The sequence below is a fragment of the Heteronotia binoei genome, chromosome 1, assembly GCF_032191835.1.
Source record: "Heteronotia binoei isolate CCM8104 ecotype False Entrance Well chromosome 1, APGP_CSIRO_Hbin_v1, whole genome shotgun sequence".
In the NCBI taxonomy this organism is placed as follows: domain Eukaryota; kingdom Metazoa; phylum Chordata; class Lepidosauria; order Squamata; family Gekkonidae; genus Heteronotia; species Heteronotia binoei.
The window spans coordinates 208,629,171-208,650,972 of NC_083223.1; the positions used below are offsets into that span (position 1 = coordinate 208,629,171).

Consider the following 21,802-nt stretch of genomic DNA (forward strand, 5'->3'; position numbering starts at 1 on the left):
CAGTTAAATAAGGTAAAAAGATGTTAAAGAGCTGGCTAGCCAGGCAGACAAGACGGCTTCAGCAAATAAGCAGGACATAACTTATTTAAAGGAACAGATCAAGGGGCTTTCAGACAGGGTGAGGAGGGTGAATTTAATTTTCCATGGCGTTTCAGAAGATATTGATTCATGACATTTGGAAGACGGTTTGATAAAATGGATTTCAGAACAAGAGACAGGGATAACGATTAACGCCGACCACGTAGAAAGAGTTCACAGGATAAGGAGTAGGAGGACTGGAGGGGAGCCCAGACCGGTAATAATTAAATTTGCAAGAGAAAAAGTTCAGCACCAAGTGTTCCTGGCCTTGAAGAAAAAGAAAGGATTGGAATATATAGGGAAAAAAGTATTTGTAAGACAAGACTTTTGTAACAAAACACTGGAAGAAAAAAGACGGATGAAGCCATTTGCAGACAAGCTTTTTCAGAACAAGATGCTGTTTACATGGGCTTACCCAGCCAGTATTGTGATTTATAAAGAAGGCAAAAGACTTAGAGCAAGGAATCCAGCCGAAGCAGCGAAACTCCTGGAGAAGTTGGGTCTGGACCCAGGGGAAATAGGAACTCAACCAACCGAAGGGTCAAGCACAGAGGAACCATATATATAATTTTTTTGCCACTGTGTGACACAGAGTGTTGGACTGGATGGATCATTGGCCTGATCTAACATGGCTTCTCTTATGTTCAGAGGAAGAGCCTTCTACACGTCAGGAGAAACGACAAAGGACGCAATCATAAGATGTTCATGGGAGGAGGAAGAAGCTTCTAAGAAAGGGAAGTACCCCATAAATAAGAGGGAGGGGGTGTTACGGTCTTAAATGAAGGAAAGGTTAGAGAATATAGGAGGGGGAGGAGATGTGCCCCCCCAAGGTACAGGGAGGGGAGAGAGGGGTAAGGAGAAAGGGGGAAGGAGGGGGAAAGGGAGAAGGGAGAGAAGTATATTTGAAATTACTATTCAGCCAGGGAAGGGAGAGAAGGGTTACGAATATGGTTAAAGCTTTGAAAATGCTCTCACTGAATGTCAATGGGCTAGGTTCAGATTTGAAAAGATACAGATTAGCAAGATTTGCAAGGCAACAAAATATAGATATAATGTGTGTACAGGAAACACATAAGGCAAAGGATGACACTAAACCATTGATCAAGCACCCAGGGTGGAAGGTGTTAGCTGAAGCAAGGAGTAGGGCCAAAGCGAGAGGAGTAGCAATTTTAGCACATACAAGGATTGACATCAGGTTACTAGATCTAAGTGATAGAGAGGGAAGATTTTTATTCATTAAAGGCAAGTTTCAAAATAGGGTGATAACCTTGATAAATATATATGCCCCAAATACAGGACAGAGGAAATTTTTGAATAAGGTAATGCAAAAAGTCCAGAGATTCTCAGAGGGAGAAGTCATAATAGCAGGAGACTTCAATATAGATATGACTAGAGAGGGTAAGGCAGTGGAAAAAGAGGAACTTGATAGAAGCGTACAAAGCTTTGAGTTTAGTCCCCAAGCCGACACACTTTTCAAGTAGACATAAAACAGCTTCTTGTATTGATTATATATTTCTTAAAAAATCAAATAATTGGGAACTGAGGAAAATAACAACCCATCCAATATGGATCTCAGATCATGCCCCACTGGTTATAGAATTGGAGACAAGAGATGAGCAAATTAGAAGGATATGGAGATTTAATAGTATGGTTGTAGCAAAAAAAGAAGATAGACATTACATGGAAAATCAGGTGAAGCAATATTTCAGAGAAAATAGGGGAACAGTGGCCACGGATATTCTGTGGGAGGCGGCAAAGGCAGTACTAAGAGGACACTGTATGATGAAGGAAAAATAAATTAAAAAAGAATGGTATGCTAACAAGACACAGAAACTCCAGGAATTAGGTGCACTACAGAGTAGTCAAGGCATAAGATTTTGCCCTGAAAGGAAAAAAAAGATTGAAGAGATTAGGAAGCAATTGGACTCTCTTCACTGTAGGACACTATGGAAGAAGCAAACTATGGTAAAGAACGAGTTTCAAAGGGAATCAATAAATTCTGTTAGGAGACTGGCTAATTATTTTAAGACTAGGAAAGAAAAGCAAAGGGTGAAAAGTATTAGAACGCAAGGAGATATTACGCAGAATCCGAGAGAAATCAGGCAAGCGTTTCAAGAGTTTTATAAGGAGAGATATAACAGATCTTATGGAAAGAAGTGGGGAATGTTTGAAAGACTTAGATAAAGAGAGTTTGGAGAAGGAAATCACACTTCAGGAAATAGAGGAGGTAGTGAGCAGTTTAAAATTAGGCAAATCCCCGGGGCCAGATGGATTTACTGTGGGTTTTTACAAAGAAATGAAGGCAATATTGATCCCGGAACTACAACAGGTGTTCAATATGATATTGAAAGGAGGGAAGGCTCCCGACTCTTGGAGGAAGGCCGAGGTAACTATAATATTAAAATCTCAGAAAGACCCTCGGTAAGTTGGCTCATATAGACCGATAAGTTTACTTAATCAGGATTACAAAATATTTGCTAAAATATTGGCAAATAGACTATGAAATATATTACCTTGAATAATAAAAGAGGACCAATATGGATTCGTGAAGAATAGGAGTATAGCACATCCTATACTAAATGTACTTCATCATAGACATTCTGGGCAACTGGGATTGCTTAAATTGGATGTATATAAGGCATTTGATACGTTGTGCCATGAGTTCCTGTGGTCCACAATGACGAAGTATGGGATAGGTTCATTATTTTTAAAAGCTATACAGGAGGTATATAGGGAGGGTACAGAAGTAAGGGTAAATAATGAACACACGGAACAATTCCCAATTGGGAGAGGGGTAAGGCAGGGGTGCCCGTTCTCCCCAACCTTATTTATAATGGCAATAGAACAATTGGCAGAAAGGATTAGGAATGCAGGTAGAATAGAAGGTTGTAGGATAGGTAAGGAGAAAATAAAAATTAACTTCTTTGCAGATGACATAATTACGATAATGTCGAACCCGAAAGAGGCTATTAGGGAAACAAAAATTATATTGGATAATTTTGAAGCATCGTCAGGTTTAAGAATTAATATGGAAAAATCAGAAATAATGTATTTCAACGTTAATTTGGAGGAAAGGAAAGAAATTAATAAGTTAACTAATATGGGGATGGGAGTTAAGAAATTTAAATACTTAGGAATAGAAATATATAAAAATATTAATAGGATAGTGGAGGGTAATTATAAAAAAGTATGGGAGAAGATAGCGAGGGATATGCAGCAGTGTGGGGTAAGACATATGAGTCTGGCTACTAAAATAAGAAGTGTATCGATGTTTTGGATGCCAAGGTTATTATATTGATTTCAAACGATACCATTGGAGATTGATAAACAAAAAATGAGTAACTGGAATACTAAAATAAGGGAATGGATATTTGGAAATAAGAAATCTAGAATTGCAAAAAAGCTAGTATACAATCATCAATCGGATTTGGATGGGGAGTTCTGGATATAACTAATTATTATGAAGCTTTTCAGCTTAAAGCATTGTTAGAGATAGAGAGGGAAGATGATCAGAAATGGGTAAGGTTTGAGAATGAGGCTAATAACGGAGTAGGAAAACATGGTATCTTTACGAATATGGAGAAGAGGGACTTTAATTTAAAAGAGGGACCAAGGAAAAGTGGGTTAATGGTGTGGAAGAAGTGGCAGCCAAAATGGTTAAATCGGGTATCTAGATGGACGCCATTAGAAATGTTAATGGAGGAAGACAGGGACTATAGGTGGAGGGAATTACTTAACCTTAAAGGATACAGAAGGGTAGAAGATTTGTTAATAATGGATAAGTTAAAACAATTACAAGACTTGCAAGAAGCAGTAGGGGTACAACATTGGCTTAAAGCCATAGGATTGTATACTAAAGTTAAAAAGAAAGTGGAGAAAAGTAATATAAATGAAGAGGAACCTATGGAAAAGATTTATAAATTAATGGGTAAAACAAAAAAAGGAATAGTAAGCATTATATACAGGAGTATGACTTCAGACATCGAAGGAGTAATAGGTCTCCTTCAACAGATATGGAGTTCAGAAGGCCAAATAATGAAACAAACAGTAGATAAGTTAATGGAAGGTTTAAAAAAAGTTAAAATTTACAAAGTTAGGGAACGGAAGATTGGTATCACTTACCGTGAAGCTTCTTTCTCGGTGGACTGGCAGTGGGTCGGTCCGACTACTGGGTATAGGCTCCTCCTCCTCGTCACAGGGTCGGGTGCTCCAATCGATCCGGAGGGGGAGTGGCCTATACCACCCAGGACGCGCCAGTTGTATCCAAGCCGCATCCCCCTAATAATAAAAATTTTCACCACCTCCCCATTCACGTACAGAGACGAATAAATGAGAAGATTAGTTTATTACAGTTCAACACACCATACAAATGGCAGATTGAAAGAAAGTCACTGTTAAGCAAAGCAAAGGTAACATCCTCCCCACAGGGAAAGCACCATTGCTCCAGGATCCATCTCCAAAACTCAGGAAGCCGCTCAACCTTTAACGGGCGGGCCGGACCGACCCACTGCCAGTCCACCGAGAAGGAAGCTTCACAGTAAGTGATACCAATCTTCCGTTCTCCGGTGGTCTGGACAGTGGGTCGGTCCGACTACTGGGACGTAACAAAGCTGAACATCCCCGGGCGGGACCGGCTTCCCTGTTTAGAGTGCATGCTGCAGCACACGCCTCCCAAAGGCCGCCTTCGCTGAAGCCCATTTATCCACTTTATAGTGCCTGGTAAAGGTATGTACCGATTTCCAAGTCGCTGCCTTACACACAGCTTCTAAGGACGGAAAGGACCGGTGCACAGCTGATGTTGCAGCACCCCTTAGAGAATGGGCCGTGATCCCATCTGGAGGGGTTTGACCTTGGGCCTTGTAAGCCAAAACAATACACTCCCGTAGCCACCTGCTAAGGGAGGAAGTGGAGACCTGTCGTCCCTGCGACTACTTGCTAAATGAAACAAACAATGCATCAGACTTCCTCCAGTCTTTTGTGCGATCAATGTAAAAACTAAGTGCCCTCCTAACATCTAAACAGTGCAGCTCCCTTTCCTTGGGAGACTGGGGGTTGGGACAAAAATTTGGAAGAACCAACTCCTGGGACCTATGAAAGACAGAATTAACTTTAGGAATGAAAGATGGGTCTGGCCTCAGCACCACCCTTTCATTATGGAAAACACAAAGCTCCTAGTCGACCGACAGGGCCCTTAACTCAGACACTCTCCGTGCTGTAGTGATACCCACTAGAAAAATTGTTTTTTAGAGTCAGTTCCTTCAGTCCACAGGAAGCCATAGGTTCGAAGGGACGCCCACACAACGCAGTTAGTACTATATTCAACTTCCACGGGGGGAATCTATGTACCTGTGGGGGCTTAAGGAGAGCAACACCCTTCAGGAACCGTTTAATGTGCGGATGCGCTGACAAGGACTTACGTCCCCGCACCCCCTGTATAGACGATATGGCCACCACCTGACGCCGTAGCGTGCTGGTAGAAAGCCCCTTGTCTGCCCCTTCCTGAAGAAAACCTAGAATACCATTTACCTTCACCTTCATCGGATCCCACCCCCGTAAGGTAGACCACGAAGCAAAAACCTTCCAGGTGGTATTGTATATCCTATTAGTGGAACACTTACGCGATGCTAACATAGTGTCCACCACTCTGGTGCTACAACCTAGTTCCTTGAGCTGTAACCGCTCAACTTCCAAACTGTCAATTGCAACATGTCTGGTTGAGGATGAGACATGCTGCCCTGTGTCAGAAGGTCGTCCCTCCCTGGCAGCCGCCAAGGAGGCTGAATAGACAACCTCAGGAGCTCCTGGAACCATGACCGTCTCGGCCAGAAGGGAGCCACCAACACCATCTCCGCCTTTAGTTCCACCACCCTCTGTAACACCCTGGGTAATAGAGGAAGGGGCGGGAAGGCCTACACTAGTCCCGTCGGCCATGCAGCGCTGAGGGCATCAGTTCCTTCTGCCCTTGTGTCTCTGACCTTGGCCAAGAACCTGTCCACTTGGCAACTTTCTGCCGTGGCAAAAAAGTCCACCGACACAGGTCCGTACCTGTCCACTATTAGACGGAAGGTGTCCCTGTGTAACATCCACTCTGTTTGGTCCAGCCAGCGTCTGCTGAGCCAATCCGCTAGCAGATTGTCCTTCCCTGGAACATGCACCGCTTTGATTGACAGGAGATTGACTTCGGCCCACTCAAAGAGAACCTTCGCCTCGGCATGAAGTGATTTCACCCTGGTTCCTCCCTATCGATTAACATATGCTTTGGCGGTTGAGTTGTCCGTTTTCACCAGGACATGGTGACCCCTCAGAACTGCCTGCAACCCTAACCGGATTGCCCTGAGTTCCAGGAAGTTGATACTGCGCTTCATCTTGTGAGGCTCCCACTGACCCTGGATCATTTGATCCTGTGAGTGAGCCCCCCAACCCCATAAACTGGCATCTGTAGTCATGCAGACCCTCTGAGGTTCGCGAAGCGGGTAACCTGGACTGAAAAAACCCGGGTTCAACCACCACTGTAACTGGGACGTCACCTCTAACGGTAGTGTCACCAGTTTGGGAATTTTGTTCCTTATAATCTCCTGAAAAGACCGCAGAAAAAATTGTAGGGGATGAGTGTGGAATCTGGCCCAAGACAGTAGATCCTGAAAGGATACCATCATCCCTAAGACTTGTGCTAACTTCATGACTGGCACCTTCAGTTGCTGTAACACCCCTTGCAGAAGGAGGCAAAACTTCTGCCGTCTCTCTGGGGTTAAGAAGACTCTGTCCACCTTTGTATTTATTTCCTCTCCCAGATGCACTAGTATCTGAGAGGGAAGCAGATTGCTCTTCTCTAGGTTCACCACGAAGCCGTGAAAGCGCAACATGGTCACTGTCTGCTGCATGCCCTCCAGGCATTGCTGGTGGGACCCTGCCTTCACCAGAATGTTGTCCAGGGAAGGAAATAGGGCCACACCCCGCAATCTCAGCTCCGCCACCAGGGTCACCAGAATTTTTGTGAATACCCAGGGCGCAGACTTCAGACCAAACGGCAGGGCTCGATATTGAAAATGCTTCCCCCCGTAGGAGAAACGCAGAAAACTTCTGTGTGATTCCCGAATGGGAACATGCAAGTAGGCCTCTGACAGATCCAAGGAAGCCAGAAAAACCTGAGGCTGAATGGCTAGCAATACTGACCGTAGTGTCTCCATCTTGAAATGTTTTGTCAGGATGAACTTGTTGAGCCATTTCAGACCCAGAATGGTTCTGAACTCCCCGTTCTTTTGGGGAACTAAAAATATCACCAAATAGACCCCCAAACCCTGTTGAAGTACCGGGACGGCCTCCACTGCCCCTATATTCACCAAGTGCTGAATGGCCGACAACATTGGTCTGTGAGCAGATAAATCTTTTTTTTTCCGGGGAACCCCTCGAAAATGGTTGGGGGGAAGAGAGTGGAATTCCAAGGCGTAACCTTGTTCCACTACTTCTAGAACCCACTTGTCCTGAATTGACTGATTCCAAATGTCTGTGAAAAGGGAAGGACGACCCCCTATTTTGTTTGTCGACTGGTGAGAGGCATAGTCACTGGGATCCTCCTTTCTTGGAGGGATTTTTGGAACCCTGATCTGCCTTCCCAGAGTAGTATGGTTTGGGATCATGCCCCTTCTGCTGCCACTTGCCTCTGAAGGGACGAAAGGAACCTGGTCTGGATGGTTTCTTCGAATCTCGAAAGGAAGGAAAGGACTTCCTCTGTTTCGACTCTTTACTCTTGGAAGGTAAAACCTTCTTTTTATCCTTGTTCTCAATGAGGTATCTATCTAGACCCTCCCCGAACAACAAGGCTCCTTTAAAAGGCACCGCTGCCACCCTGGCTTGGGCTGCAGTGTCTACCTCCCAATTACGCAACCAAATGTTGCGTCTGGCAGCTACCCCACATGCCATGGCCCTGGCCGCCAGTTGCATAGTGTCTAATGAACTATCTGCCACGAAGGCAGCGGATAAAGCAATCTTTTTTAACTCATCCTTGAACTCCTTAGGAGCTCCACTGTCTGCTGCTGCCAAGTTATTAGACCACGTGCACATTGCTCTGGCAAACAATGAAGACGTAGTGGCTGCCTTGATGGCCCAAGATGTCGCTTCAAACTCTTTGCGTAAGGCCTGCTCAACCCTCCTATTGCATGGATCCCTGGGTAAACCATCTGCGTCCATAGGAAGGACCGAATTGGAAATCAGGCTAGTTACAGGGTCATCCACTGTTGGTAACTTTAATCTCTTAGTAGCCTGTGGAATAAGCGAATAAAGTTTGGAGAGAACCTGTTGGTTTGCTTTAGGCTTAGTCGGACGTTGCCATTCCGCTTTGACTAAGGCAAAAAAGGCCGCAGGCAAAGGAACCCCTGTCTGAGCACTGCTCAATTTTGGCATCATCTCCCCTGAACCTGTGGGGAGAACAGGATCCAACTCCTCATTTTCTTTAGGAGTGGGTACAAAGTTGAGGGTCCTCAGTACTTTGGGAAGCAATTTTGAATAGTATTCAGAAGGAAAGAGCCTAGATTGAACAGTGTCAGTCTGCTCCTCCTTGTCTGACAGTTCACCCTCCTCCTTATCTGACTGCTCAGAGTTTTCTGATTCCTCAGCTGAGCTTAAGAGGGGGGAATCCAAACCCAAAGGAGGCTTGATCTTAGAGCGTCCTTCCATAGTGTCACTGGGACTAGTATCTCTGCCCCTTTTCCCTCCATCCTTCTTTTTTGGTTGTAGGGAAGCAGGGGAGTCCAGCTGCTGACGAAGGTCCTGTCCCAACTCTTTTAGCAGCTCTTTCTTAAGCCAAACGACTAAATTTGACTTGGCATCCTCTCCTGTGAGGTCAAGATTCTGAGCCTCCTGTTGAGGAGTCAGAGCCCCAGACAGAAGAGGTAGATCACATTCGCTGTGTGAGTTGCTGTGAGAGCTAGTCGCCATTTTGTAGCTTCTCATGTCCCTATAAGGGAAGGAAAGGCAAAAGCAACTAAAAAAGAAGCGGGAAAAGGCTCAGAATGGAAGACAGAATGTCTCCATTGCGCCCTCTATTGGGCCTTTTGGTATCTTGCCTTCCAGTCAGGAACAAACCCCCTCAGAGGCCTCTCTCTCTCACTCCTTTGCCAAGCCTATACGACTAGGCAGTCCGAAGGAGAGACAACGCGGGCAGCCTGGGGAACCATCTGAAGCCCCGTGGACTCGTGCGCAGCCCTGTTGCTGTAGGGTGGCTTACCGCGCTGCCTCTGCGCTTGCCGCCTCTCTTTCCTTCCGGCTTGGTTCCAATCGCGACTGCGAGGGAACGAAGCGCTGCGGGCGTCTGCCGTTCGCTCAAGGTCTACTCGTGAGTAGACCCTGCAGACTGCCGCCACCGGTGTTGTTGGGACCGATCCCAACGCTTCCGGTCTGTTTTGTTTCAGTAATCCGGATCTTCTGCGCTTCTCAGTAAGCGCCTGGAGAAAAACCGTCCTGCCTCGTGCAGGGCCGGGAGAAGAACTGGCGCATCCTGGGTGGTATAGGCCACTCCCCCTCCGGATCGATTGGAGCACCCGACCCTGTGACGAGGAGGAGGAGCCTATACCCAGTAGTCGGACCGACCCACTGTCCAGACCACCGGAGAAATGGAATTGAAATTCTTTACTAAATGGTATAGAACTCTGGCTACCTTAGCGAACATGTTTCCTGGGTTGAGCCCTAAATGTTGGCACTGTAAGAAAGAGAAGGGATGGTACACCCACAGTGCCCCGAAGCTAATAGATTATGGGAAATGGTAGTGGGAATGATAACGAAGTTTTTTCAAGTTGAACCGAGAATAGACTTTGAATTGATGAAGTTGAGTATACTAGGGAATGGAATAATAGGGAAGAATAATCAAGACTTATTAAAAGTAATGATTTCAGCGGGCAAAGCGGTAATGGTGGTAGGATGGAAGGATAAAAGTAAATGGAAGGAAAGAATTTGGCATGATTATCTTTTTGATTTTGTTCAGTCAGACATAGCCGCCACAATGACTCAGGAAGGGTCATGGGAGGAAAGAAGAACAAGGATTAAGGAAAAGTGGCTGATCTACCTGAAGTGGGCAAAAGAAGAAAAGAAAGCAGACATTCAGTGGAAGCTCCAAGTCCTTTGTCCCTGGCTGGAAGACGACGTATAGACTAAGGGGGGTGGGATGGGGGGAAACATGTTAAATGGAATGAGAGGAAGAGTGTAAGAGAAATGGACAATCAATAATAACAATAAAATATACATATTTTTTTAAAAAAAGAGCTTGGGGGTGCTTCTGGAGCCTTCACTGACAATAGAGGCCTAGGTAGCAGCCACTGCCAAATCCACATTTTACCATCTTAGGTTGATAAGGCAGTCGGTTCCATACCTAGGGTGCAGCAACTTGGCAACAGTGATCCATGCGACAGTCACCTTGAGAATCCACTGTGAAAACTGCTCATTTATATTCACTATTTCCTGTTAATTAAACAGTTTTTATTAAACAAGAAGAATGCCAGTTTGGTGTAGTGGTTAAGTATGCAGATTCTAATCTGGGAGAACCAGGTTTGATTACACACTCCTTCACATTCAGATGCTGGTGTGACCTTGGTTCAGCCACAAATTCTCAGCAGAGCTGTTCTCTCAAGAGTAGTCCTCTGAGAGCTCTCTCAGCCCCACCTACCTCACAGGGTATCTGTTGTGGAGGGAGCAAGGGAAGGAGATTGTAACTGCTCTGAGATGCCTTTGGTTAGCAAAGGGTGGTGTATAAATCCAATCTCCTCCTATCCCAATCTCCTGCTAGTCGTAGGACCTCCTCTCTCATCACCTCAAACCAACTCAGGTCTTTTGATACCCCTCTTGAAACCGGTGTGGGAAAACTGTCAGACTCTGTTCATTGATACTATTGCTGAATGCTGATTACTAACCAGATTGATTAACTTACATATATGCTCACTAACATATGCTAGTAGAATAGGAGGGGGGGCAAGTAGGGAATAGCCAGAGAATAGCTTCCCAGGGACATCAAAGGTTGTTAAGCATTCTTTGAAGTAGAGAATGCCCAGCAGATTCTCACCTCCTCCCTAGAGGCAGCAAGGACATTGCCGCCGGGAACTGTAACCACCAACTGTAGAAGATAAGGGGGAGCCGTGTGAAAAGTCTCACATGCAAAAGCAGCCTTTGTTTTGGGAAATGGGGGGTAGTTGTAATTGCTTTGATGTAGAATGCTAAATACCAATGATTCGAACTGCTTGCCATCAGTTCCAATACCTTTCATGCTGAAGTAACTTTGGAGTATACAATAAATGCAACTTTGTTTCAAGTAATCAAACTTGTTTATTTTGGGAGCTTCAATGAACCTTCGCTGACAAAAACCTCCTATCTTTGACAGTGAAGACAGAGGCAAAAAATATATTTAGCTTCTCTGCTATTTCCCTATCATACTTCAGTAATCCTTTTACCTTCCTGGTCATCCAAGGGCCCCACTCCCTCCCTGTCTGGTTTCCTGCTTTTAATGTATTTGAAGAAATTTTTATTGTTGGTCTTCATGTTTTCTGCAAATTGCAGTACCTTTTTGCCTATCTGATTACCAACTTAAAATGTGAGTCAGTTATTTGTTTAAGAGTCAGTTATTTGTTTAAGATTAGTAGTGCTTTGAGTCATTGCAAACTGCATTTATTTTAACATTCTTAATTGAAAATGTAAACTGATAACAAAAGGGTTACAAACTATAGCAATAAATACATAAAAATCTGTTTAAAGTTCATTTTAAAAACTGGTGCATGCTAGAAGACACAGGTGCCAAGAGTTTGGTGGAGCTATCAAAAACACTCCACTCTCTGTATTGCAAATACAGGCAGTTTTCATCCTAGAACTGGAAGCAGGTTTCAAGCTCCACGTAGGTACTAAGTAGTTTTTAAAATAAATAAAATGCAGTCATCTTTAGAAAAACTAGGTCAATTCTTTAGAATCCAGGCAGTGGTATAAATGGGGCTTTTCTTGAGCAGGAATGCACAGGAACGCAGTTCTAGCTGGCTTTGCATCAGGGGGTGTGGCCCAAAATGCAAATGAGTTCCTGCTGGACTTTTTCTGTAAAAAAAAAGCCCTGGGTATAAAAGTTATAAGGTTGGCACATCCCAGCCTAAAGCCTCTGCATATCACTCTTAGTTGTTTGAGATCACTGTGAATGGCAATTGCACTTATCTCAGTGCTCAAGTGGCCTCTTTGGCCACTACTCTCCTCTGGCTCTTGTGGAATTTGCTACTGCAATCAGCAAAAGAGGATGGAAATAAGAATTGCTGAAGTACTGAGGTAGAAGATGACGCACAGCATACTCTCTTCCATGTTCCAAGCTCTCAAAGTTACAGTCTATGGATTCCCTGAAAATAATACTTATATTTTCTTTAACATGTCCCAACACGCAACTATTTAGTTACTCTTTAAAAAAAAAAGAAATCAGTGTAGATGACAGTTTTGTCTAGGGGAAAAAAAAGGATCATGCTTTCCAAGCTGATACAAAAATACATCACATAGAACAGGGGTGTCAAACATATGGTCTGGGGCGTGTGTGTGTATGTGTGTGGAACTGGCCTGTCAAGAGCTCTTATCCTGCCCACAAGCTACTGGTGTGAGAGAGGGAAGGCAGGAGGCTGCTTGGGGTGTGTGTGCATGCACAGGCACACATAGCAAGGTGTGCATGGTTGAAACCTTCAAGAAATAAAAGGCAATAGCTAGGGGGTAGGCATGATATTCCTTGGGTTAAAAAAAACAACTAGTCTTGCATATCATTACATACATTTATGAGGGCTTTTGTGGTATCCCCAGTTAAATAACTATTTTCACTCCTAGGAATCTTTTGTTTGCATTTTGAGTAAAAAAAATCATATCGTTAACTGGGTTTGCCTGTGTCATTTATAAAGTTTGAATCTCTGGTACCTGCCATTAAATGTTATGGCAGACACAGTCCAGCTCAACAAAGTGACTTTTATGACAGATCTGGCCCTTGTAACAAATGAGTTTGACACCTCCAACATAGAAGAAACATTATTAAAGTAATCTTCCATGCTTAAAAATGGTCCACTGTATCTACATAATAAAGCTTTACAAACATTCTGATGAAGGAAATATTACAGCACATTATGCAATATGCATTCTCTAAGTCTTTTCTGGGATCTCAGGTTTTTTTAGTTCCCAATCCTTCCCCAACTGCAAAAAACAACAACAAAACCCACTTTCTTTACCTTTTGTATTAGAGGTGATGCCTGTTGGTTTATTCTGAAAAATCCATATGGGTAAGTGACTCCCTGTGTGCATAGAACTCTCACAATACAAGAACTCGTGGGCAATCGATGAACTTGCTGAGCAGAAAGGTTAAAACGGATAAAAGGAAGTACTTCTTCACCCAAAGGGTGATTAACATGTGGAATTCACTGCCACAGGAGGTGGTGGCGGCCACAACTATAGCCACCTTCAAGAGGGGTTTAGATAAAAATATGGAGCACAGGTCCATCAGTGGCTATTAGCCACAGTGTATGTGTGTATATAAAATTTTTTTTGCCACTGTGTGACACAGAGTGTTGGACTTGATGGGCCGTTGGCCTGATCCAACATGGCTTCTCTTATGTTCTTAGAACTAAAACTCTCCTTTGTAGGAAAACATTGCAGACAACCTAGTTTCATAAAAATAATGACTAGATTTTGTAAAGTGCTTCTCTGGGTTGAGTGCTAGAATTCATCTGTGAGTACTTGAATCCATCTGAGCTTATGTCCCGGAACTCAAATTAGACAAAGGCAGCTGGAAGAACTCATCCTGATCCACAGAGCAGAAAGACTTGTAAGGATTGTGTATGTAATCCAGGCCCACAGTAGGTTACAAAGCTTCAGAAGCATGTGATACATGAAAAAAAAAATAGATCTATACAAGCTTATCATTAATACTGTTGAGGACCGAACAAAGGAATAACTATGGCTTAGAAAACTTTAATTCTGAAGGGACTGCAATGTACTCTACATAAGACTAAGCCTGAAACAGCTTCTGGTCTCCTGCTTATACTATGCAATAGTAAGACCAGATAGGCTACTACATTTGCAAATCAATAAGCTGGTCAATAATTGCCTCTCTTTGGAAGAGGATACATGCACACATTCCTTCCACAGATTAAAAAATTAGCTGTGGAAACTAAATTCTATAATATTCGACTTCATGACCATCCCACACTGGGCATCAAAACAGCAATCTAAAAGTTTGGATGATCAGACTATATGATGTATAGAGTCAATATTACTGCTCTCAAGAAGCTAACTACAGCCACTGATTTACCTACAGTTGTTTTTTATTTGAAAGATTTTGAAAAACTGCATGTTTGTTAGATAGGGATTTTCCCACAGTACCTTCCATTTCACTCCATCTGCAGTCTTATGCAACTATACTTGTAAGCACTAAATCTGGAACCTAGTCTGCATAAACACACATTGGATTAGGTTGTGGGGGTATCAGTGTGTGTTAACCATGAAAATACCTTCAGTTTTAATTAACCATGTGAAATGCACAAGCTTTCCGTAGTAAATCAACACCTCTTGCAATGCCCAGTTCAACCCAGGGAACTTCTGTGAGCTCCAGAAGACTGCACTGCAATACCTTCTAAAAATGTGGCTCCTGAGAGTGTAAACCAGTTAATTTTCACACATGTTAAATGTTCTCATAACACTTTTGCTACATGCTTAAAATCCATCTCTTTTAGTTAATGCAGTTTTGAAAAAGTACTAAAAGTAGCCACTGAGCTATCAAAATGTAAAAATTGGTCAGCAAGCTGAGAGTAGCGTTTCTCTGTTGACTGAAACTTTCCAGTGAACACCAAGTTACACTCTTGAATTTTCAAGTGGTTCTTTTGAGGTACATCTCATAATTCCTCAAGGTCAGTTAAATCCACCACTACTTTTAGGAAGAAGGTATCATCTTTGATGTAAGCATTCTTTGCATTTTCCAGCACATTGTGTGCCACAAAACGAGGGCATCCTGAGGCAATGTTCGTCTCTCCTTCTGGCCTTTTGAAACTGTTGCTGTTGGGAACAGCCTTAAAGGTTTCAACAATGTGATTTTTCTTTCCACTTTGGTCCAAAAGCATAAGTGTAACCTTTTGCTTGAAAGGCCAGGGTAACAGTGAGTCAAACTCCCCTCTCATCACTACAAAGTACAGGGAAACATGTGTTCCCTTTCCTGAACCATCACCATTCAGATATGCTCTGGCACATAATCTGTACCCGCAGTGGCTGGTATAAAAAGGCTGGCTGAATATAGAGACAGTGTGACCTTCCACAGCCTCTTTTTTCTTTATCTTGTAGTCCATAATTTTCCAAATCAGTTTCCCATTGTAACTTGTTCCTTCCAAAAGTTTAAACCGTTCATCATTTTTGTTAAGTTGTGTCCTATGCATACCAAGGTGCATCTCATGTTGGTTAGATAAATCTTCCAGGAAAACTGGAGAAAAAAGACACAACAAAATAAATGAGAAGGTGTGGAGAGTTGTATACAGACTTGTGGAAATATATTGCATAGGCATCATGCTGACAGACATTAACTCTTTATTCACACTGCTTGTTCTGACACTGATGCCCTTTTTGTAAAGGACTATTCGATTCTTTCCTGATTTATAACAGATTGCACAACACAATGAGTTGTACATATACTGATTGCTTCAATTTAAAATAATGAAACTTTGTTTGTCCTATGATACTGTAACTTCATCAAAATGTACTTGGGAATGTGACTTTAAAATGACCATTCAACTTTCCTTCCCTTTTCAACTCGATTCATTTTCTCAGTAACAGTATCCCTTTGGCTGCTTATGATTTTATAGAGCAGCAGAAGCATTGCTGTTTATATTTCCTAATATGTGTAGCACTAGTATCAGTTGCCTGATTTGTCTGAAAAATTTTAACTTCTTCCTCTAATGTGCAGCTAAGTTTTCTCTTTGAAATATGCCATACGGCCATACAAAATGACCCTACAGAAAAATCTGGACTGTGCAGCTGCTTAAAAGAGTGGTGGGACTACTATATTTATAATAAAGGTGTTTTTTTTTAAATCTACATCTCTGAGAAGATTCTCTGTAAAACTAATACATTGGAAGAAACTACTGGCTAAGGAAATTTCATTTGGCACAAGCCAACAAACAACCACCTCTTCAACCTCAAAATTAATATTAAAAATTCAATTACTGGGGAAGAACTGGAATAGTTTTGCCAAGAGAGTGCTTTTGCCAAGAAACCATATAGTTCATGGAAGAGTCTGACTTGCAACAGAGCCACACATTGTATGAGAACCTCACTCTCCCCTTTTCTTAAGCCATCACAAATACAGTGGTCTTTCCTTTGGACGAAAAAAAGTAAGTTATCCTGTATCTAAATGTAAAGACATAGACCCAAGATCTTGGAAATTCTTTCTTTTGTAAACCCAAGAAACTAGCCTTTGGGGTGAACTGATTTGTATATTTTAAGTAACTGCTCAGTGGGGGAACTCACAAAAAACCACATGGGTAGAGTGGACTCTAGGAAACACACATGTGAACGTAGGCCCTGAATCTGTGTCTTGTTTCAAGACTTTAATATGGTTGCTTACAAACCCTGAAATATCAGAAAACTTTAGACAGAAAAGAATTCCCAGAATACCTAAACGTTGTTCAAATGACTCCAGGAAAGCAACTTTTTGCTTTATGGTTTCAATGGTCTCCAGTAGTTGTCGCAGGTCAAATTTACTCTGCTGTTGGTTTGCCATTTGTACCAGCTGTCTCACTTGTGTTTCCAGGCAGGCAGATTTATCAACATGAATAGCCAGAGACTTCAAGTGGAAGGAGAAAAGACATAAAAGAAAAAAACAACCCTTAATTGCTTAATATTAAAGAACATTTTTAAACTTTCAAATCAGCTATATTGAAAATGTTTCCTTTTTTAGGCTGTTCACATTTTACTCCAATTAGCATGCCAATCATTCATTTGAAGTTTCACATTTACTCATCAGTCCCAATGATCTCAATATGATTCTTACAGCTATTCATAATTTATCTCAGCATGGAAACATTCATTTTAACTCAAGAGTAACTCAGTATTATAAAAATTAGCACAGTAATAACAGTTTAGCCACAAATACTGTGTATTAGTCTCCTGGCTGTTCTACACGTCCACTGCTCCTAGACTGCCTTCAAGAAGGAGGAGCTTATCATAGATGTAAGGATCTTGTTTCTGCTAAACAAGAGCCTGAAAAGTGCTTGAGAAAATTACATTTAGGAAAATGGGAATGCCACTTTGTTGGATGTACACTGCAGAGCAGCTGCAGCAGTTTCTACCTGTAGTATCAAGGAAAACAAGACTGACAGAAGGATATAATCTGCTCAGGATTGCACTAAATCTACTGAAGTCAATAGGCTTGGAAGAGTTAACTCAGATTAGAATGGCACTGTAAGGGAGTAATCCTATGCAGGTCTACTCAAAAGTAGCTTCATGTTATTTCAAAGAGGCTTACTTTCAGGAAAGTGTCCTTAAGATTTCAGTCTAACATAGCAACTGGGGAAGGGGGTTAAGCATACAGGAAGCTGACAAAAGGCTCCACTAGTGAATCTTCTGTGCTGCATGAGTACAACACCCTGGCATCACTGCACCCTGGCAGGGCTCCTATGTGGTAATGATATGGAGCAACATTGGCACAAGCTGCTGTGCTGGCAGTGAAAGGGATGGATTAAGAGGCATGTAATGGGTTGGTTGACTCCCTAAGCCCAGAAATCCCCCTCCCCAGTGGTGGAAAGTCATGCTATCAAAAACCACAGCATAGTCAAGGTGCCTACACAATGGGATAGAGAGGAGAGGAACAGAGAGGGCACTGCTCTCTCACTTGGGTTACTACTAAGTCTATGCCATGTGGTTAACATGTCTCATTTCAGAACCCTAACAAGTATCCCACCTCCAGAGGGTCCACCTGAAGGGGTGACCATGTACTGACAGACAAGCAGGCAGAAATCCAGCTGCCCTGGCCTGGGAATCCACATTGGCTTCCTCTGTACACCTTGCACAAGCCTTGACAATACTGCTTCCACACTTGATACTAGTAGCATGTGTGTGTATGGTAGCCACTTTAACCAATTATAATTCTGACATTCTTTCTATGTAGATGGGTTTTTATCTTGGAAATGCTAAACCCAATTTTGTATCCAAGGAAGTATTCCAGATACCTGGTTATGACCTAGTATATGTGGGTAATGTAAAAATATATAAACAAACAAGACACAGACGTTAAGAAAGAATCAGGTAACAGAATTACTTTTACTCTAAAATCCATTTCTGTTTACAACAAATAAATGGGCTATGATTAGCCTTCCCAAATCCCCCGCCTGGGCTGGAGACCCCCGATTTGGAGCCTCCATCCCCCCGCGCGCCAAAAATCTGGAAAGCGGGGGGGGGAATGGCGGCCCTTCCCACCCAGCCCTGATCCCAGCAGCTTCTCCTCCCCACTTCCCTTCCCACCGATCCCCGATGGGGATCTGAAGAGCTGGGATGGTGAGAGGTCAGGCTGCAGCCGTAATAGTGGTTGTGGGTGGCAGGAAGAGGGTCTTCCTTATCCAGCGGGAGTGACGAGCTTTCCTTTCCGGTGCCTCACGTAATGTTGTCATATGCTCGGTGGTCTCGCGCTGTTGCCTAGGAGACTGGAGGCGGAGGAGTAGTAACGGCGTGCCGGGAGCTGGCAGCAAGCTCCTGGCTTCTGCCGGCCTCAAGACCAACGGCCGCGCAAGTTCAGCAGTGCGTGGCTTTTCATGCTGCGAGAGCGTCGGCGTGTTCGGGGCGAGGAGGAGCCGTTTCCTCGCCTCCAAACAGCGAGATATCAGCATCTGTGCATCACCCCTACACGTAGAAACCAGTAAGGCGAGCCCCCCCCCCCCCTGTCAGGAAGCAAGAAGCTTTATTTTGACACCCATGCCCTTGTGTGCCTTATGGAGGAAAATGGTTTCACTGCTCTGCAATCTGAGATTATTGTATCTGCGTTAATTAACACCATGAATGGCAATATGGCTGTGATGTACAAGGATATGGTCACCAAAGTACAACAGGTTATATATAAAACATAATGTTTAATTTTAGCCAAGTATATAATTAATGTGTTTTGGAATAATGGGGAATTGACCTGGAGGTTTTGGGGGTTCTGGGGGAGCTGTTTTTTGAGGTAGAGGCACCAAATTTTTAATATAGTATCTAGTGCCTCTACTCAAAGTACCCCCCAAGTTTCAAAACGATTGGAGCAGGGGGTCCAATTCTATGAGCCCCAAAAGAAGGTACCCCTATCCTTCATTATTTTCTATGGAAGGAAGACATTTAAAAAGGTGTGCTGTCCCTTTAAATGTGATGGCCAGAACTCTCTTGGAGTTCAATTATGCTTGTCACACCCTTGTTCCTGGCTCCGCCCCCAATGTCTCCTGGCTCCACCCCCAAAGTCCCCAGATATTTCTTGAATTGGACTTGGCAACCCTAGCTATGATAAAAGATAAATAAAATCCAGCTGAAACAAAGCTAGAAAATCTCAGTCAAGCCGAATCTACAATTGTCTTTAGATGGGTATTACCTTCATATAGGCATACTTCCATTTTCCTGAAAGTGTTAAGGAAGAATGAACTGATCTTACCTGAGTGCTTGCCAGCAAGTTGCTATTTTTCCCATACAGCTGTGTGAATTGCCTGAATTCTTTTTCACACTTTTTAACTGTGTCAGCTAGTTGCTGGATTTTTTGCTCCTTATGTTCTAGGTTCTTATAAAGGTCAGAGATCTACAAGACAAGAGATCTATTTATTTTTAATTTACAAACCAGTCTTTCTCCCAACTAGTTAACATACTGAAAATTGATAATAAATAAGATTAACAGTAACTAAACAACTAAAGTTAAAAATGCTCCAAAGCTACTCTGAAGACTGAAGCAGTGGAGCCAATCTGGAATGCTGTTCCACAAAACAGAGCTGGCCACTGAACAAAGCCTGTGAACAAGTGGCAGCTGAATGCATGGGGAGCATAGCCAAAAGATGTTGCTATGGCAAATACTGCATGAAAGATGTGCCTCCAGGTATGTAGACCAGAAATTATGCAGAGCTTTAAAGCTAAGCAGCAGCATCTTGAACTGGACCCAGAGACAAAATTACAATCATGCTCCCAGGAGTTAGCCTGATAACAATCATGCTGCTACATTTTGTGCCACCTGTAGTTTCTGAGTAGTCTTCAAGGGCAGCTGCACATAGACCATATTACAGGGATCAAACTCCCAGCTCTTGATAATGTGCCACTGACCTCAATGCCAGTGGTCAAGAGCCTGGGAGTGATCTTGGATACTTCTCTTTCACTGGAGGCCGAGATCACAAATGTTGGCCAGACTGTCTTTTTTCTATCTACGCTGGGTCAAGCAACTGGTTCCTTTCTTCTCTCCCCCTGATTTAGCTACAGTGATCCACCTCTAGGTTGGACTACTGTAATTTGCTCTATGCAGGGCTACTCTTGAGGCTGATCAGGAAACTCCATTTGGTCCAGAATCATAGAGCTGGAAGGGGCCATATATGCCATCTAGTTCAGGGGTCCCCAACCCCCGGGCCACGGTCCACAACCGGGCCACAAAGCCTGGCCATCCCCCTGCCACAACGGAGTTTAGCTCCATTGCCCCCCTGCCGCCTTCCCTCCCTGGCTCTGCAATGCAGCACGGCGCTTCGTTGTCACCCTCCCTCCCTCTCTCTTCGATGAGGCCGGCGCGCTATCTAACACTTTGAAGTACACATGAGAGAAGGCTTCTCCCCCCCCTCACTTCCGGTTCCAGGAAGGAGGGGGAAGAAGCCTTCTCTCTTGTGTACTTCAACATGTTAGATGGTGCGCCAGCCACATTGAAGCTGGTAAGGCCCAGCTTCAGTGCTGCTCCGCTTGATCTGAGGGAGGGAGGGCGACGATGGAGCACTGCGTTGCATTGCAGTGCCAGGGAGGGAAGGCGGTGGCGGAGGGGGGGACCTGAGCCTCACCATGCAGGGGATGGCAGAGCTAAACTCTGGTGGGCCGCTTCTTCAGCGGGTTGGCTGAAGCTGCGGTGGCAGTTTCCCTAAGTGATCAGTCGTGGGGGGGGGGAGAGCCTTAAAAGAGCCGGGGAAGGAGGCTTCACCGCCCTTTCCCGGCCTTAAAATTGTAAGGAGGAGGCACTGGGGGGGGGTGTGAGGCTACACGGTGCCATGAGGGGAGAGAGGCAGGGTGGCAAGGCTGCATGGCATGGGGGGACAGCAAGGCTGCGCGGGGCCATGAGGGGCAGGGCCAAATTCGGTGCCACTACCCTGCCGGCCCTGGGGCCACAGTGGTGGGCCAGCCCTGATGCTGGTCCCCGGTACCAAGAAGGTTGGGGACCACTGACCTAGTTCAACCCCCTAGTCAATGCAGGATCAGCCTAGAGCATCCCTGACCAGTGTTTGTCCAGTTGCTGCTTAAAGACTGCCAGTGAAGGGGAGCTCACCATCTCCCTTGGTAGCTGATTCCACTGTTGAAAAACTCTTACTGTAAAAAAGACTTCCCTAATATCCAGTCGACACCTTCCGACCTTTAATTTAAACCCATTATTACAAGTCCTCTCCTTTGCTGCCTACAGAAACAGCTCCCTGCCCTCCTCTGACAGCCCTTCAAATACTTACAGAGAGCAATCATGTCCCCCCTCAACCTCCTCCTCTCCAGACTCAACATTCTCAAGTCTTTCAGCCTTTCA

The 21,802-nt window shown here is 43.9% G+C and overlaps 1 protein-coding gene across 2 annotated transcripts in view; it reads right to left on the bottom strand.

Annotated features, from left to right (window-relative positions):
- Window positions 1-14,363: 14,363 nt before the first annotated feature.
- Window positions 14,364-21,802, bottom strand: part of TRAF5 (TNF receptor associated factor 5) — a 45,661-nt gene continuing 38,222 nt past the window's right edge. For both annotated transcript variants that reach the window (XM_060247229.1, XM_060247221.1), the window contains exons 9-11: window positions 19,712-19,852; window positions 16,717-16,885; window positions 14,364-15,526 (exon numbers count right to left, since the gene is read on the bottom strand). In XM_060247229.1, coding sequence (XP_060103212.1) covers window positions 14,949-15,526; window positions 16,717-16,885; window positions 19,712-19,852 — 888 coding nt within the window. In that variant the 3' untranslated portion in view covers window positions 14,364-14,948. The remainder of the gene's footprint in view (window positions 15,527-16,716; window positions 16,886-19,711; window positions 19,853-21,802) is intronic.